The sequence below is a fragment of the Chiloscyllium plagiosum genome, unplaced genomic scaffold, assembly GCF_037043375.1.
Source record: "Chiloscyllium plagiosum isolate Xiang-an unplaced genomic scaffold, Cpla_swu_hap1 HiC_scaffold_49, whole genome shotgun sequence".
NCBI classification, from domain to species: Eukaryota; Metazoa; Chordata; class Chondrichthyes; order Orectolobiformes; family Hemiscylliidae; genus Chiloscyllium; species Chiloscyllium plagiosum.
Window position 1 is genome coordinate 11,673,892 of NW_028270187.1, and position 16,613 is coordinate 11,690,504.

At 44.7% G+C, this 16,613-nt stretch overlaps 4 protein-coding genes and 1 pseudogene across 4 annotated transcripts; 1 reads left to right on the forward strand and 4 right to left on the reverse strand.

The window, feature by feature from the left end:
- Positions 1-4,945: 4,945 nt before the first annotated feature.
- Positions 4,946-6,032, forward strand: LOC148135562 (histone H4). The gene has a single exon (XM_087984873.1). It carries the CDS (start codon positions 5,090-5,092, stop codon positions 5,399-5,401), a length of 312 nt encoding a protein of 103 aa, XP_087840999.1. The 5' UTR covers positions 4,946-5,089; the 3' UTR covers positions 5,402-6,032.
- Positions 6,033-6,698: 666 nt separating this feature from the next.
- Positions 6,699-7,586, reverse strand: LOC148135563 (histone H2A-like). The gene has a single exon (XM_087984872.1). The coding sequence runs from the start codon at positions 7,584-7,586 to the stop codon at positions 7,146-7,148; it is 441 nt and encodes a 146-aa protein (XP_087840998.1). The 3' UTR covers positions 6,699-7,145.
- Positions 7,587-7,882: 296 nt separating this feature from the next.
- Positions 7,883-9,009, reverse strand: LOC122545350 (histone H2B-like). The gene has a single exon (XM_043684403.2). The coding sequence runs from the start codon at positions 8,969-8,971 to the stop codon at positions 8,591-8,593; it is 381 nt and encodes a 126-aa protein (XP_043540338.1). The 5' UTR covers positions 8,972-9,009; the 3' UTR covers positions 7,883-8,590.
- A 4,917-nt stretch (positions 9,010-13,926) lies between these two features.
- LOC148135564 (histone H2A-like) lies at positions 13,927-14,990 on the reverse strand. Its single transcript, XM_087984878.1, has one exon. The coding sequence runs from the start codon at positions 14,973-14,975 to the stop codon at positions 14,535-14,537; it is 441 nt and encodes a 146-aa protein (XP_087841004.1). The 5' UTR covers positions 14,976-14,990; the 3' UTR covers positions 13,927-14,534.
- Positions 14,991-15,846: 856 nt separating this feature from the next.
- Positions 15,847-16,415, reverse strand: LOC148135565 (histone H2B 1.2-like; annotated as a pseudogene).
- Positions 16,416-16,613: the final 198 nt, after the last annotated feature.

A 16,613-nucleotide genomic window follows, 5' to 3' on the forward strand; every position in this document is an offset into this window, starting at 1 on the left:
GAGAGGTAGAAGAGAGAAAAGGAGAGAGAGGAAAGGAATAAAGAGGGAGTTTGAATTTTGGAATTGACGCTTCGACAGGAATTCAAAAATTCACTTCCTGATGTAATGAGAACTCACATGTAAGAGCAGACAGCTAAAACAGTAAGACTGACATCAGAAATGGCTGATGATTGAGTTGATCAATCAATCAAAATTGGGCTGCCAAAATCAATTTCAATCCATGAGGGATAATAATTGTGGATAAGAGAAATTCTCACATGGAAAGTAAAAAATAGATCTCTGTGAAGATCATAAGAATAATTTACCACAGAGTAAAAAGGAAACCCTTGAAGGTGAAAGACATGTGAAAAAGCTCTGGTGTTTTCAATGAAGTAGGCCATGGAATCAGTATTAGCTGGTTAGGAAAAGCACTGAGAAACCAGATGTAGGAAAACAGGATAAGCCAGTGAATTTTGTTGGAGTGGTAACAGAGAGCACTGTGGAGACTAGAAAGCTGCACCAGAATGTACAAGCTGGTTGGAGGTTGTTTATGGAGGAAGTGCCAGATCTTCTTAAACCATACACCGTGAAGGTAAAGTTTACTCGCATAGGCCAGGAGCAACAGGTAAAGAGGTAGCAATATTCAGAGATATAAGGATCCTCTCAATCTGTGATGCTAAAATATGAAGATATATGTACCTCTAAAGGACTATTGCCAGAAAAGGTATGAGTAACTGGAATTCACATTGAAATAAGAAATGCTCAATTGTAAGAAGTGAGGTTAGAGTGAAGAGGGGAGAAGTCATAGTAGGATTACTGGACAAACTTTCAGCTCCGGGAATACAATTTGTCCTTGATAATGATGTTGCTGATTCACTGGTGGGAGTGATGATTGTGGTTGAAAAGCCAATGGAAATTCAGGCAACTGGACTACTGCAGGACACACATCCTGGGATGTTTCCTGAATGTGTGGTAACGAGGTCACAAATTCACCAGTTGAAACAGGAAAGATCAAAGAGTACAGATAAGAATGTTGAAGGGAAATTAGCAGAGACCCTGTTTGATAGATAGTTGAGACAAACCAGGAACAGAGATGACAAAGCAGACATCTTTAGCTCAGGTAAATTAACTGAGTTACAGCAAAAAGATGAAAATTTAAAGCATTGTATCAAAAGGCATACACAAAATGAATCCAAATGTATCCCTGATTGTTATTATCTTAAAAATGATGTCTTAATGAGGAAATGGAGAACATCACATTCAGGCAGATGAGAAGTGGGCAGACGTTTATCAAGTTGTATTGCCAGTGGGTTATAGAAAGACGTGTTGTGAGTAAAGCACACGAGCTACCTGTATAGATTGTCTGTTTGAAATTCATGTTATTTAATTGTCATCTCGGTATGTGACAAGTATTCAGTCAAGGATTAATTCTGTCCTTTTCAGTCACCCAAATTCCATGTAAATATACTTCACCCCGGTTGGAGAATTTGAGCTGTAGTCAGAGGCTGAACAGGCTGGAACTGTTTTCCCTGGAGAGTGACCTTATAGAAATTTATAAAATCATAAGGCACATGGAGAAGTGGTGGAGCCTGGTACAATTATAACATTTAAATGGCATCTGAGCGAGTATAATGAGAAAGCCTTAAAACTTGCCCTTAAATACTTAGACTAAATGTAATGTTGAATTATAGAACACAAGAAAATAAACAGGGCAGGCAGGGAGGCATCAGGCCACAAAAGGGGGAACCTAGGATGTGCAGAAGATAAAAAAAAATCTGTTCTCACCAAGTGATAACAGGATGCTCTAAAGCAATTAAGAACATTTGCCTTAACATCAATTAATCTATGTAAAAAAAAAGACACAGAGTGATAACATTCAAAGTTGATAACTTATGAATTTAATGACAGTATTTGATTGTGATCTCGGAAACTTTGTATCATCTCAGAAGCATGTCAAAAGCCTTGTAATAAACGGTCAGGTCCTATCAATTATAATGGATTCTTATTGTGTGTGTGAGTGCGTGAGTGTGAGTGAGAGTGTGAGAGAGAGATGAATTAGATTAGATTACATTACAGTGTGGAAACAGGCCCTTCGGCCCAACAAGTCCACACCGACCCGCCGAAGCGAAACCCACATCCGCCTACATTTACCCCTTACCTAACACGACGGACAATTTAGTATGGCTAATTCACCTGACCCTGCACATCTTTGGACTGTGGGAGGAAACCGGAGCACCCGGAGGAAACCCACGCAGACACGGGGAGAATGTGCAAACTCCACACAGTCAGTCGCCTGAGGCGGGAATTGAACCCGGGTCTCTAGCGCTGTGAGGCAGCAGTGCTAACCACTGTGCCACCGTGCCGCCCAATGTTTGGAATTTATTTGCATTTTGGCACTTTATGCTGATTTTGAGTAGCCATCACTGATTATGAAATACAAACTCTAAAATGTAATATTGAGAAGCACTTGTTGGGCCGAAGGGCCTGTTTCCATGCTGTAAATAATCTAATCTAATCTTTAATTTACTTGGTGTTCCTACACACCACGACTGACCCTCTGTCAATTCTAACTCGTCAAATCCTCTGTCTTCTTTGAATTTGAAACACAACCCTGAAAAGAAAGCATGTTTAATTTGAGACTAATGAATCATTTCAAATGTAACCTTTCAGCCTCAGTTACAGAATGATTTTGTGCTAAAGATAAAAAGCAGGAGTCTGCTCCTAGCTTAAAAATTATTCTAAACCTAACATTGAAGAGATTCTGACACAATCTGTCAGGAAGCCATTTAATGGTCAAAGTTTGCCCTCCTCTCTAAGATGCCATTTTAGAAAACAGTGATATCTGACATGCAAGCTGTGTAAGGTTACCTTATGACCTCTCCCATTTAGTTTAGACTGATACCTCTTTATGACAGGGACTAATCTCACCAACAGGCACTGACTCGGCTGGATCTGTTTTTCCCCCTGATGGATGGCTAAGGGCCTACAGGAGTGATCAGTTAAGCGAATACAGACCTTTTTTGTAAAGTTTTGTAAAAAGGAAGCCTGTTTGAGACAGAAGAGTGGAGCAGCCTGTGAGGGCTCTTAAAGGAAGAGCTGGTATCCTACTTTTCTAAGGTTTTAGAACCTCAGCTAGCCTGGCTTATAGGTGTAAATGTTATGTTGTAACACTGATACTATTGGTAAATAAAGGGGAAGGCTAAAATTAAACTAAACTGTTTGTAAGAGGTTTTTATTCCAGACTACCAAAGTGTATGATCTCCAGGACGAACCAAGAGAGGCTGAAAGATCTGAGTCCACAAGGGATTCCCTGGGCTGTCTCAAATCTATTCCATTCCTGAAGAAGGGCTAATGCCCGAAACGTCGATTCTCCTGTTCCCTAGATGCTGCCTGACCTGCTGCGCTTTTCCAGCAACACATTTCCATCTCAAATCTATACTTGAACAATATGAACAGGAAGAGTTTAGAGAGAGGTGGGTTAAGTGCTGGCAAATGGGACCAGATTAGATTAGAATATCTGGTCGGCATGGACAAGTTGGACCGAAGGGTCTGTTTCCACGCTATACGTCTCTATGGCTCGACGACTCTTCGGTAACTCTTGTCCTGTCAGTGAGCACAGTTTCCCTCCATCTCTATACTTAACCCCTCCTTCACGGATGGTTGTTGAAACAATGCAACAATGTGGCCTACTTGTCTATCTTCATTGTAACTTTGAAAATGCTCTTAATAATTGCAGATTTTAATGTTGTTCCTGAATGTCTATTTTGGATGAGGATTCAGTTTATCTATCTTCAACACTGGTGTGTAAACGTCAATGGGCTACATACCCTCTGTTTGTTAGAGGCAGCTGGTCACTCTTTGCTTTGAACTGAGGAAGTATTATAGTGTCTTAGTCCCTCGGGTATTTTTCTGGAGGAAGACACAGGAACACCACCTGTAAATCAACATGAGGCTAGTCTGGCAATATTTAACTGATCATTGTCACATTCATTGCATCTTCATTAGGATGTGTGTTGTTTTTTTCTTTAACTCCAACAACTTAACCAGAACCACGGATCTGATTCCATTGTTGCCCTGAGCTGCTCCTTTTCTGGGTATTGTTTGTTTTTCATGTGATTCGACACCAGTTGATTTGGAGATGTTGGTGTTGGACTGGGGTGTACAATGTTACACATCAAGTGCTTCCAAAAAAATTGTTGAACGAAAACCTGGTGTTGTGTGATTTTTACCTTGATATCAGTTGAGTGAGATCCTGAAACTGAGCAACAACTGCCCAGCACCATGAGTGGGAGTACTCAACCACCAGGATGCTTACACAGTTCAACATCCAACTCCCCAACTACCTGTTAGAAATAGGAAAAACGGCACTATTTCTAATGTTTTTATCAAGACCCCAGTGTATGTCCTTTTACAAAAGTATCCCATTCCTACAGTTGGTCCACACTACCTCAAGAAAGAGCGGAAAACAGATTGAAAATAAAACCGGGTTCAGAGGATTGTAAACCACAAGAATGTCCCACAGCAGTTTCTTCCCACAGCAGGCCCACACACAGCCCGAGAAAGGCCTCTCTCTTCCCCCCAGCCCGCTCACTCCAAGTTCCGGGACCAGTTCCTGCTCCGCTCGGCCTCTTACAAACAGACCCCGGTTCTCCCTGAACTCACCCTGAATCAATCCCGGTCTCGGAGCCCCCTCTGTGTCCCAGGCTCCCATCCCGATGTGCTGCTGGAAGGAGCCTGCTGTTCCCTCGCTTCCCTGGGCGCTGATCTCTCCATTGCGGTCTGTTTCAAACAAACCTCTTGCACTCACTGAGTAAATGCTCCTCAATGGCAGCGCTGGGAGAGGGCCTCACGGATGCGCTCCTCTGCTCAGGAATAGTCAGCTTTGGGGAGAAAAGGTTCGGTCCCAGACACAGTTGGGGCGGGAGTGAGCTGGAGGCGGAGCTGGATTATCAAAGCCATTTCCCTGCTGTGTCTGTCACTCAGTTTCCTCTCCGGACCCGCCTCTCACTCTCTGTCAGCTCTTTCTCAGCCAGGTCGGACCGGGCTGTATAAAAAAGGAAGGGGAGGAAGCTCGGCTCTCATTCGGCAGCGATTGGAGTGAAGAAGCGCGATGTCTGGGAGAGGTAAAGGAGGCAAAGGCCTGGGAAAAGGCGGAGCGAAGCGGCACCGCAAAGTGCTCCGTGATAACATCCAGGGCATCACCAAACCAGCCATCCGGCGCCTGGCTCGCCGTGGCGGGGTCAAGCGCATCTCGGGCTTGATCTACGAGGAGACCCGCGGGGTGCTGAAGGTTTTCCTGGAGAATGTGATCAGGGATGCAGTCACCTACACTGAGCACGCCAAGCGCAAGACAGTCACCGCCATGGATGTGGTGTACGCTCTGAAACGCCAGGGCCGCACTCTCTATGGATTCGGCGGCTGAGGATAAAGCGACCCATTTCCAGCGAACCCAAAGGCTCTTTTCAGAGCCACCCAAACTCTCCGATAGAGAGCGGAGACCTGAGGGCGGGGAAGGCAGCGCACACTGAGGGGAATGTTGCTGGAGCCGGTTATTTCACGTTTATCCCGACCTTTACAACTTCAGTTCCAAAAGTGTACTAATGCCGTGTTCTGCGGTACGGCAGAGAGCATTCGGAGTGGACGGTTCACTTTGTTGCTGTTTACCGTGGCGAATGATTTTAAACTTCCAAGTATTTCTACAGTGCAGATAAGAGGCTATTCGGCCAATCGATACTCTACTTTTGTGCAATCTGGTTATTCCATGTAAAGAATCACATCGAAACTTTGTAATAGTAGGATGTAGCAGCAGCATTAGGCCATTCTGCCCGTCCAGCTTGTTCTGCTATTCCATCATGGCTGATATTTCTCCAATTTCCCGTAACCTTCGATCCTCTTATTTTCGTGAATACCTGCCCATCTCAGTAATGATATCATTGTGTACTTGGCATAAATGATAATTTGTTTTTATTTATTGTGGAACCCAGACGTTAATGTTACATATTAGAGTATTTATATTTCCCCGGCATAACACTAGCTCAGTTTTGTTACTGGGAGCATGCAGATGTGTTATGTGGCGCGTTCTTTCCACCTGCCCGCTCAGGCAGCGATAACAAATTGTCTTCGGGCAAGTAATAATTTGGATGAAATAAAAAATATTGATACTGTGGTTCTGTAATTTTACCGGTGTACACTGTTTTACCTTTAAAGAGGTTTACATCGGCGGTGTTTCGATTGATTCACGGCGGATACAAGTTCGGTTGCTCATCCAGGGAGCGCAGGAAGCGATAGGGGACATTAGTACAGTATTTCTCTTGGAATTCAGTTAAAGACAGAAGGCAGCGGCAGTGAATTTGCAACTAATGAGATCTTCATTCAGAGATTGCGGTAATATAGTAATTAGATGAGTGATGTTCACATCAAATTTTGGTATTGGGTTAGATATTTCAGGAAAAACCCCATCTCCCCATTGACTCCCTTTGCGTTAACATGGCTTGTGGTGAGGTGGAGGCAGGAGAGAAAAGAGAAAAAATTGCGCCAAGAGATCAACGGCTTATTTTCAAATTTGAAAATGCCCACCATCACGTATAAAAAATCAGGAGGATGCGCTATTACGTGCACGTTGATTGGTTTTTCGATTACGGAACTAAACTTCACACAAACTCACTTTACCTCATTCCCTCCTTTTACAGCTGAAAAATGACTGACTGCTTTTGAACACGCTCTCTCGAGGCCGGCGAAAAAAAAAGTGGATATGAACCAAGCAGAGAATAAATTGCAAAGGTATATGCTACAGAGACAGTGGGAGGATTCAGCTCTTACTGATGCAGTTAAAGGAAATGTGAAGCCAAACCCGATCGGGAACACCCGTGACACTATTCTAAACTCATAGAACATTGGTCACTCAGGCAGTGACGGTATAATGAGAAATAATGTATTTCCGGACACCCTTACAATCGTATTCTATGATAATCTTCCTCTGCTGCCACAGGCAGTAACAATACCCAATAAAAAGGAGATAGAAATGTAGCGATGTTAAGTACAACAGCCAGGACTCTACACATTAACAGGAATGTAATTAAATCCGACAGACGATTCAGCTCCTTTCACAAATGCTGTGAGTGGCTCTTAAAAGAGCCTTTGGGCTGTCAGATTCAAGGATGGTCTCTTCATTTTTTAGCAGACCCAGCAGCGGAAGTTTTCTTGGGCAGCAGCACGGCCTGGATATTAGGCAGCACCCCGCCCTGAGCGATGGTCACCCCTCCCAGCAGCTTGTTGAGCTCCTCGTCGTTGCGCACGGCCAGCTGCAGGTGCCTGGGGATGATGCGGGTCTTCTTGTTGTCCCGGGCCGCGTTGCCGGCCAGCTCCAGGATTTCAGCCGTCAGATACTCCAGCACCGCAGCCAGATAGACCGGCGCTCCGGCACCCACACGCTCAGCATAGTTACCCTTTCTCAGGAGCCTGTGAACACGGCCCACCGGGAACTGCAGGCCAGCCCGGGACGACCGAGACTTCGCCTTGGCGCGAGCTTTCCCACCGCCCTTTCCTCTTCCGGACATGGTCACAATCTCACAAACACTTTCACAGAGAATGCTGCACTCCGCCCACATTGCGGCCTCTTATACCTTCGGGAGGAATGGTGGGGCGGCCATTTCTGATTGGTCCCATTGTCCAGCCCCGCCTAACGTTGTTTCAATTCCCAATCAGATATCTGCCTCATTCCCCAATCCGGAGAGGGCACGGGGAGGAAGGCGGAAACGACGGGCGCCAATTCATCAACTGCTTTCTTTCAAAATTGAAAAGCCCGCCAATTTCCAAACAAAGGAGTATTTTTTACCTGAATAATGAAGTACAAAAAACTGTGGAAGTTCAAAAAACATTAACACTCATGTTAATTTACTTTTAGTTTACAAACGTATAATTCACACGGTCTTACTCTCCCTCATTTGCCGATCTGTATCTGATCTTGAGAGTGATGCAGGTATTTTCTAAACCTTGAGAAGAAACTGAAACAAAACAGGCCAAACATTGCAGTCTGCAACCTGTCTTTTCTTTACACATATCCGTACCACCCCGATATGCGGATAAAGCAGCACACAGCATTCTTCCGGCTCAGCATCGAAGGCGTACTCGTTTTTTAAGACGATATTTTAAGATTCAGCAAAAGCTCCACGCTTCAGCCCGGAAGCTGTGTTGGAGTTCTCTCTGTTCTGTTTGAAAGTCTCTCACCGACAGCAGGAAGATTTATTTTGCATTGCTAAAAATCGGGTCAAACCCGTGCACTGGAAATGTAAAGTAAATCAGAAGAAAAAATGCATCAATCGTGAGACGGAAAGACGTGGGCATTTGTCTGCCAGGGGTGAACTAGCAAGATGAAAAATGACTCACTGGCGCTTGATCTGCACTCTCCATCCCACTCGCGAATAATTTGCAAAGTACTTACTAATACAAAAACATATAGCACTCGAAGTTGAAACGCCTTATCAAAAAATCACACGGAAACTAAATTAAAGAACGCTTAAAGAAATGGTTCAGCTGTCTCAGGGAAGTTGTAGGTGGCTCTTATAAGAGCCTTTGGGTTGTGGATGTGTGTGTTTCAGTACAATGCGGTCCCTCACTTGGAGCTGGTGTACTTGGTCACCGCCTTTGTGCCCTCCGACACGGCGTGCTTGGCCAGCTCTCCGGGCAGCAGCAGCCGCACGGCGGTCTGGATCTCCCGGGAGCTGATGGTGCTGCGCTTGTTGTAATGGGCCAGGCGGGAAGACTCCCCCGCGATGCGCTCGAAAATATCGTTGACGAACGAGTTCATGATGCTCATGGCCTTGGAGGAGATGCCGGTGTCGGGGTGAACCTGCTTCATCACTTTGTAGATGTAGATGGCATAACTTTCTTTCCTGGTCCGCCTCCTCTTCTTGCCTCCCTTCGCTGGCGCCTTCTTTATGATTTTCTTCGCGCCCTTCTTGGAGGCTTGCTGTGCTTTCTTCTCATCAGCCATAGCGCCGCTCACTTCCAGACACAGAATAAGGGAAAGGGACCTCGGAGTTCCCTCTTTATCGACTGACGGCGTCGGGAATGCTAATGAAGGATGGAGGAAAGCTTGGCTCCTGATTGGGTAGCTTACACAGAGTCATGCCCAAACATTGAGTCTCTCTGCTTGGTTAGTGTGAGATCCAATGTGGATCTGCAACGAAATGTAAAGTGGATGGTGATTCTGTTCCTGTCAGTCTGACTGAGGGAGATTTGTTTCGTGTCTGTGATACAGAAAGTGACTGTGGTATTGGCTCGGTTTCCTTTTACTTGTTGTTGTGATGATGTGTTTCTATCTCCGCATGTCTGTTTCTGTTCCTCTGTATAGGCTGGAATTAACACAGAACTTGTCACTATTTGAAAAAAAAAGGTCTCATCCATTCGAAATTGCGATTACATTTTTTTGTCAAGTTACACGTACCACTGGAACCTGACTGAAAATGTTTTCTACACTTGGGGTTGATGCATCTCGTTCTCAATTGCACGGAGTTGAAGAGAAATGATAAGTTTCTATGTCCCGGGAGATCCAGACCGCCGTGCGGCTGCTGCTGCCCGGGGAGCTGGCCAAGCACGCCGTGTCGGAGGGTACAAAGGCGGTGACCTAGTACACCAGCTCCAAGTAGTGTTAGGAAAGAGGTACATGTAGGGGTATGGGTGGGTTGCGCTTCGGCGGGGCGGTGTGGACTAGTTGGGCCGAAGGGCATGTTTCCACACTGTAAGTAATCTAATCTAATCTAATACTTTTCTTGAGTCACGAGTTGAGTCACGTCTTGACTGTGGGATGAATATATTTCTGAGACCTTGACTGATAAGTGTGGGCCCAGACACGTATCGATAACTATGTGCTTTGAAAGTACGTGCAGTGTAACTGAACCACGTTGCTGCACTTTTCAATTAGGCGTCTTGCAGTTTCATGCAGGGATTTATAACATTTCTCAGTCTTACGCGAATGCCTGTTCACCAGCAACTGTCAGCATGCTATATATATGCGTCACTTTAACTTTATATCTGTCATGTCCTAATTTACACATTTTGCATTAACTCAACATCTGTCCAATGAGGCTCTGGTCCTCCATCTAATAGTCAGTGTTATTCCAAAACAGGTTTTATTCCGTAACCATCAAACACTGATGTGAGCGGTAAAACGTTACACTATTTGTCAGTCACTTGGAAATATTCCTCCAATCTGTGCCCCCAGGAGAAAGTGATCTCTGCAGATGCTGGGGGGTCAGAGGCTTATGCCCAAAACGTCGAGATGAAGGGCTTATGCCTCAACAACGATTCTCCTGCTCAGGATGCTGCCTGACCTGCTGTGCTTTTCCAGCACCACACTCACGATTCCAATCTGTGCCAGTCTGTTTCTGGGATGTATTCTTGTAAACTCTATTTCACAGTCTTAACATGTCAGTATGTTACTGGATTGTAACTCAAACCTTCTGAAGTGTACCTTGTTGCTTTAATCTGTCGGTGTCAATTTTGAAAGTACCAAGTACCACTTTGGGCAGACTCAGGTAGGACTCACTACCCTCCACTTCCAAACCCTATGCATATTAGCTTCTGCAAAGTGCAGTTGGGTTTGTATTTATAACTGCAGCATTTTGATAAAGGATAATACTTTGTACATTGTTACTGACAATATCTGCAATGTCACTGCAGATGTTACATTGTTTATGCCAGTTTATAGCTAATGAATAGTTGTATTATATCCTAACAATGTATTGCTTTGCAATTGACTCAGTATTTCATTCTGTAACTGCCAGTTTATTGTTTCTAATCTTGTATTTACTCAGTTTCAGTCAATCACTGGCATGACAGAGAGCAAATATCTCAACATCTCAAAGTTTCTGATGAAATGGATAGTTAATCCTTTTATTCACTCCATCCTTGATACATCACCCTTGGTGGGCGGCACGGTGGCACAGTGGTTAGCACTGCTGCCTCGCAGCGCCAGAGACCCGGGTTCAATTCCCGACTCAGGCGACTGACTGTGTGGAGTTTGCACGTTCTCCCCGTGTCTGCGTGGGTTTCCTCCGGGGGCTCCGGTTTCCTCCCACAGTCCAAAAGATGTGCAAGTCAGGCGAATTGGCCACGCTAAATTGCCCGTAGTGTTAGGTAAAGGGGTAAATGTAGGGGTATGGGTGGGTCACGCTTCGGCGGGTCGGTGTGGACTTGTTGGGCCGAAGGGCCTGTTTCCACACTGTAAGTAATCTAATCTAATCTAATCAGGGTAACTTATAACTGAATCGATCAGTATGCGATCTGTGAGCACACACATATCAGTAAAGTGCATGGTGAATGATGCTGCAGATACAATGTATATGCCGTAGTTATTAACTTCTTTCAATCTTGTATCACTTTAAGTATCTCAAAGCAGAAGACCATAAGAAGCATGAGAATTCTGTGACATTTCTATCTGTCTGTATATACTCTGTCCTGAGAACAGATCACAAAGGCTTTAGTTATGGTCTTCATCTCATTTTGATATTTAGTGCCCATAACCAAGACTTCCTTGTGTATCAAAAAGATATATGACTACATTAGCATAAATTAAGCTGGTAACTCAACCCTAACTGCTCTCTGTGGAACTGAACAAGGGGAGAATGTTCTGCATTGCTTTCTTAGACAGAAGGCTTCCTGTTCAAAACTGTGTCCCTTACTCGGGATTCTCTATGAGAATTGACATACTCTCAGCATCAACTCTGTCGACTCCATTCAGATCTTTTTTTTGCTCCAAAGGTCATACATTGTTCTTCAAAACTCCAATAAGAATATGCCCAACTATTTTATATGTACAATGAGAGCTTATGTATCAATCTGCAGCTCTAAGCTTCTGCTATGTGAATATGTGAGTACAGGTATCACCCTCTCCCAGTAAGTTTGTGCATACTTGAGTGAAGTTATCACCCTATACCTGTTGGTTTCTACTGTGTGAATATGACAGTTTCTAGTCTGTAAATGGGATAGTTTAATCAATTGTCTCTGTCAGTTTCTGCATTGTTAAAATGTGAACGTAGTTATCAATGTCAAACTACCATCTTCTGCGAAGTGAACATGTGCGGATCCATATTGAAATATACCTGTTGCTTTCAGCGACAGGAATACATGAGTTTAGTTATCATTCTTTTCCTGTGAGTTTCTTCGATGTGAATGTATTGGTGTTGTTATCCATCTGTACTGATGAAGGGCTTTTAAACAAAATGTTGATTCTCCTGCTCTTTGGATGCTTCCTGACCTGCTGTGCTTTTCCAGCACCACACTCCCGACTCTAATCTCCAGTATCTGCAGTCCTCACCTTTGCCTATCCATTTGTACCTGTCAGTTTCTGATCTGTGAATATGGAAGTGTAGTTATTGATCTGTCCATCAGTTTCTGTAATTTGAATATGACTGTCTAGTTATCTATCTCTCCCTGTATGTTTCTGTGATGTGAAGATGACAGTCCAATTATCTATCTGCCCCGTCAGATTCTGCTGTGTGAATATGAGAATGTCATTACCAGTCTCTACCTGTCAGCTTTTGCTATGTCAATGTGATTTTAGTTATCAATCTGCCTCATTAGGTTCTAGGTGAATGTAAAAATGTAGTTATCAATATATACCTGTTAGACTTTCCTCTGGGATTATGTGAGTGTATTATCAAAATGTACCTGCTTGTTTCTGCAATGTGAATGTGATGAGAATACAGGAGGTTTGATTAGTAATTTTGCAGATGTCATCAAAATTGGTGGTATAGTGGACTGTGAAGGCTATCTCAGATTAGAAACAAATCTTGATTAAATCAGTCAATGGCGTGAGGAATGGCAGATGGAGTTATTGAGGCATTGCATATTTATAAAACAAACAAGGGTACGACTTATAGAATTACAAGAAGGGCCTTGGGTAGTGCTGTTGAACAGAGAGACCTAGTTGGCTAGCTGCATTTTTTTGAAGTTTGCTTCACATGTAGACAACGTGGTGAAGAAAACATTTAGCGTGCTTGCCTTTATTGCTCAGACCTTTGAGTACAGGAGTTGGAAGGGCGTATTGACGTTGCATAGGATGTTGATAAGTCCTCTTCTGGATTACTGTATCACGTTCTGGTGACCAAGTTATGAAAAGTATGCTATTGAGCTGGAAAGGGTTCAGTAAAGATTTACTAGGATGTTGATGGGAATGGAAGATTCTGTTGTAAGAATAGGCTGGGACTTCTGTTCTCTGGAGCCTAAGATCTTGATGGGTGATAGAGTTTTGACAATCATGAGAGTTAAAGGTTATGGGAATGGTAGGTATCTTTTTCTATGGTAAGAGACTTTAAGACTATGAGACACATTTTTAAGGTAAAAGGAAAAAGATTTTAAAAGTAAGTTTTTTTAAAAAAAACAGTATAGATTATGTGGAATTAACTTTGAAAGGGGGTGATGCATATGGACACAGTCAAAACGTTGAAAAGGCATTTAGATAAGTATATCATTGTTAAGATTTTGGAGGGTCATAGGCCAAGAACAGGCAGGTAGGATTTGACTAGCTTGAGATTACATTGGGTATGGACTGGTTGGACAGACGGATCTGTTTCTGTGCTTTTTGACTGACTCTTGCAGTGAGGCAACTGTCCTGGTTTGATCTCAGTTCATTTTGAAAGCTTCTAAACGACAGCAGAAAGTCTCATTCAGAGCACTGTGCAATCAAGCAACAACATCAGTGTATGGAAATTTAACTGTAAAATGAATCGGTGGAATTCAAAGATAGGGCACTTCTGTTTGGCAGAGATGGGTATTGCAGATGCTGGAGATTAGAGTGGTGCTTCAAAAGTACAGCAGTTCAGGCAGCATACGAGAAGCAGGAAAATCGATGTTTTGGGCAAAAGCGCTTTTCCAGTACCACTCTAATGTTGACTCGCTTCTTCTGTTTGCCAGAGATCAAAATCAGGGTCATATCCCACAGGGGCGGGTAGCTCCCGAACTGATCCAGTATTAAACAGCAACTTGACCAACTCGAAGCAGCTGAAAACTTACTGTTGCCTCCATTACCATCCCTGTCCATGGCCAGGGAAAGGACCCTACACAGGAACTCATCCGAGAATAAAACACCGAGGGTCAGCGACCACTCATTATAAACTTACTCGCGGCACTGGAGCAATTCAGCTCTTCCCAAATGCTGTTCAAGATAACGTGAAACTGCCTGTGAGCAAGGAGTACAGGGACTGAGTGATGCATTTATACGACGATAATTAAAGACACGGGACCACAGACATCTACAAGCAATAAAAATAATGTACTCCGAGCATTGTTAAGATTGCGTTGTATCAATATTACATGATAAACTTTTCACGTTCAATGTGCTAAGGTTCAAACGGTAAACGGCCATGAGGAAAGGTTTCATATCAGATCACACACACACAATGACAGCACAGTATCGAATAAGGCAGGGACTGAAATCGATCTCAATTAAAGGAAGGTAATTCAATCCGACAGACGGGAGTGTTCAGCTCCTTTCAAAGATGCTGTGAGTGGCTCTTAAAAGAGCCTTTGGGTTGTCAGATTCAAGAATGGTCTCTTCACTTTTTAGCGGCTCCCGCTGCGGCGGATTTCTTGGGCAGCAGCACGGCCTGGATATTAGGCAGCACCCCGCCCTGAGCGATGGTCACCCCTCCCAGCAGCTTGTTGAGCTCCTCGTCGTTGCGCACGGCCAGCTGCAGGTGCCTGGGGATGATGCGGGTCTTCTTGTTGTCCCGGGCCGCGTTGCCGGCCAGCTCCAGGATCTCAGCCGTCAGATACTCCAGCACCGCAGCCAGATAGACCGGCGCTCCGGCACCCACACGCTCAGCATAGTTACCCTTTCTCAGGAGCCTGTGAACACGGCCCACCGGGAACTGCAGGCCAGCCCGGGACGACCGAGACTTCGCCTTGGCGCGAGCTTTCCCACCGCCCTTTCCTCTTCCGGACATGGTCACAATCTCACAAGCACTTTCACACAGAATGCTGCACTCCGCCCACATTGCGGCCTCTTATACCTTCGGGAGGAATGGTGGGGCGGCCATTTCGGATTGGTCCCATTGTCCAGCCCCTCCTAATGTTGTTTCAATTCCCAATCAGATATCTGCCTCATTCCCCAATCCGGAGAGGGCACGGGGAGGAAGGCGGAAAGTACCAGCGCCAAATCATCAACCACATTTTTACAACTTGAAAAGCCCGCCAATATGTACCGAAAAGTAGAGAGTTTAAACACAGAAGAATGCACGAATACTAGATTTAATTTACTTCTACGTTAAAAGTGTACCCTTTACCTTGCCTCCTGGAATCTGCCCATTTCTGATCCTGAATGGAATCTTCTGAACATTAAACACAAGCGGAAACAAAAAAGGCGTCAAACCCTGCACTCTGCAACCAATCATTTATTTCACATTTCAACAGCACCCCGATATACTGATAAAACATGATTACGTTCTCCCGAGTCAGTGCATTAATAGTGAACACGATCGTTCGAGAATATTTTAAACTTTCCTTCCCTATTGCACACGATCATAGATCGATAAAAACTCCACATTTACTCTGCCACTCCTGCAACTGTTCGAGTACATCCTGACAATACCAGTGCGGAGATTTGGAAATGAAAAGTAAACAAAGTAAAATCGCACTCCGAGGGAACCTGTTTATTTTGCTAGTCGGCTGGTACTCGGGGCACTTCGTTTTCTGGGGGTGAAACTCAAGATTCGTGCCCCATCGGGGCTCGTAACTCCTGAACTGACCGAATAACAGAGGAACACGGACACATAAAATCAGCTGAAAAATGTCTCAGTGGCGTTTAAGATGATCTCTCTCCCCAGGCAGGGACTACAGGATATACTTGATCGCATCTGAGAGTAAGGCGCGCACCGGGTCAGCTGTCACTTTATAGAACATTTACAACATACAAACCTCGCAATGACATTAATGGTACAAACCCAGAAACATAATGGTCCAGCTATTTCAGAGAAATTGTAGGTGGCTCTTAAAAGAGCCTTTGGGTTGTGGATGTGTGTGTTTCAGTACAATGCGGTCCCTCACTTGGAGCTGGTGTACTTGGTCACCGCCTTTGTGCCCTCCGACACGGCGTGCTTGGCCAGCTCCCCGGGCAGCAGCAGCCGCACGGCGGTCTGGATCTCCCGGGAGCTGATGGTGCTGCGCTTGTTGTAATGGGCCAGGCGGGAAGCCTCCCCCGCGATGCGCTCGAAAATATCTTTGACGAACGAGTTCATGATGCTCATGGCCTTGGAGGAGATGCCGGTGTCGGGGTGAACCTGCTTCATCACTTTGTAGATGTAGATGGCCTAACTTTCTTTCCTGGACCGCCTCCTCTTCTTGCCGCCCTTCGCTGGCGCCCTCTTCACCGCTTTCTTCGCGCCCTTCTTGGCAACTTGACCCTTCTTTTCCTCAGCCATAGCGCCGCTCACTCTCAGACACAGAATCAGGGAAAGCGGACTCGGAGCTCGCACGTAATAGACTGACAGCGTCATCAATGCTAATGAGGGATGGAGGAACGCCTGTCTTCTTATTGGCTGCTTTGGGGGCATAGTAACCTCACTCTGATTGGTTAGTCTGGGAATCAATGTGGACCTGTCAGGATCTGCAATATCATCGGAAACACAAACCGAAAT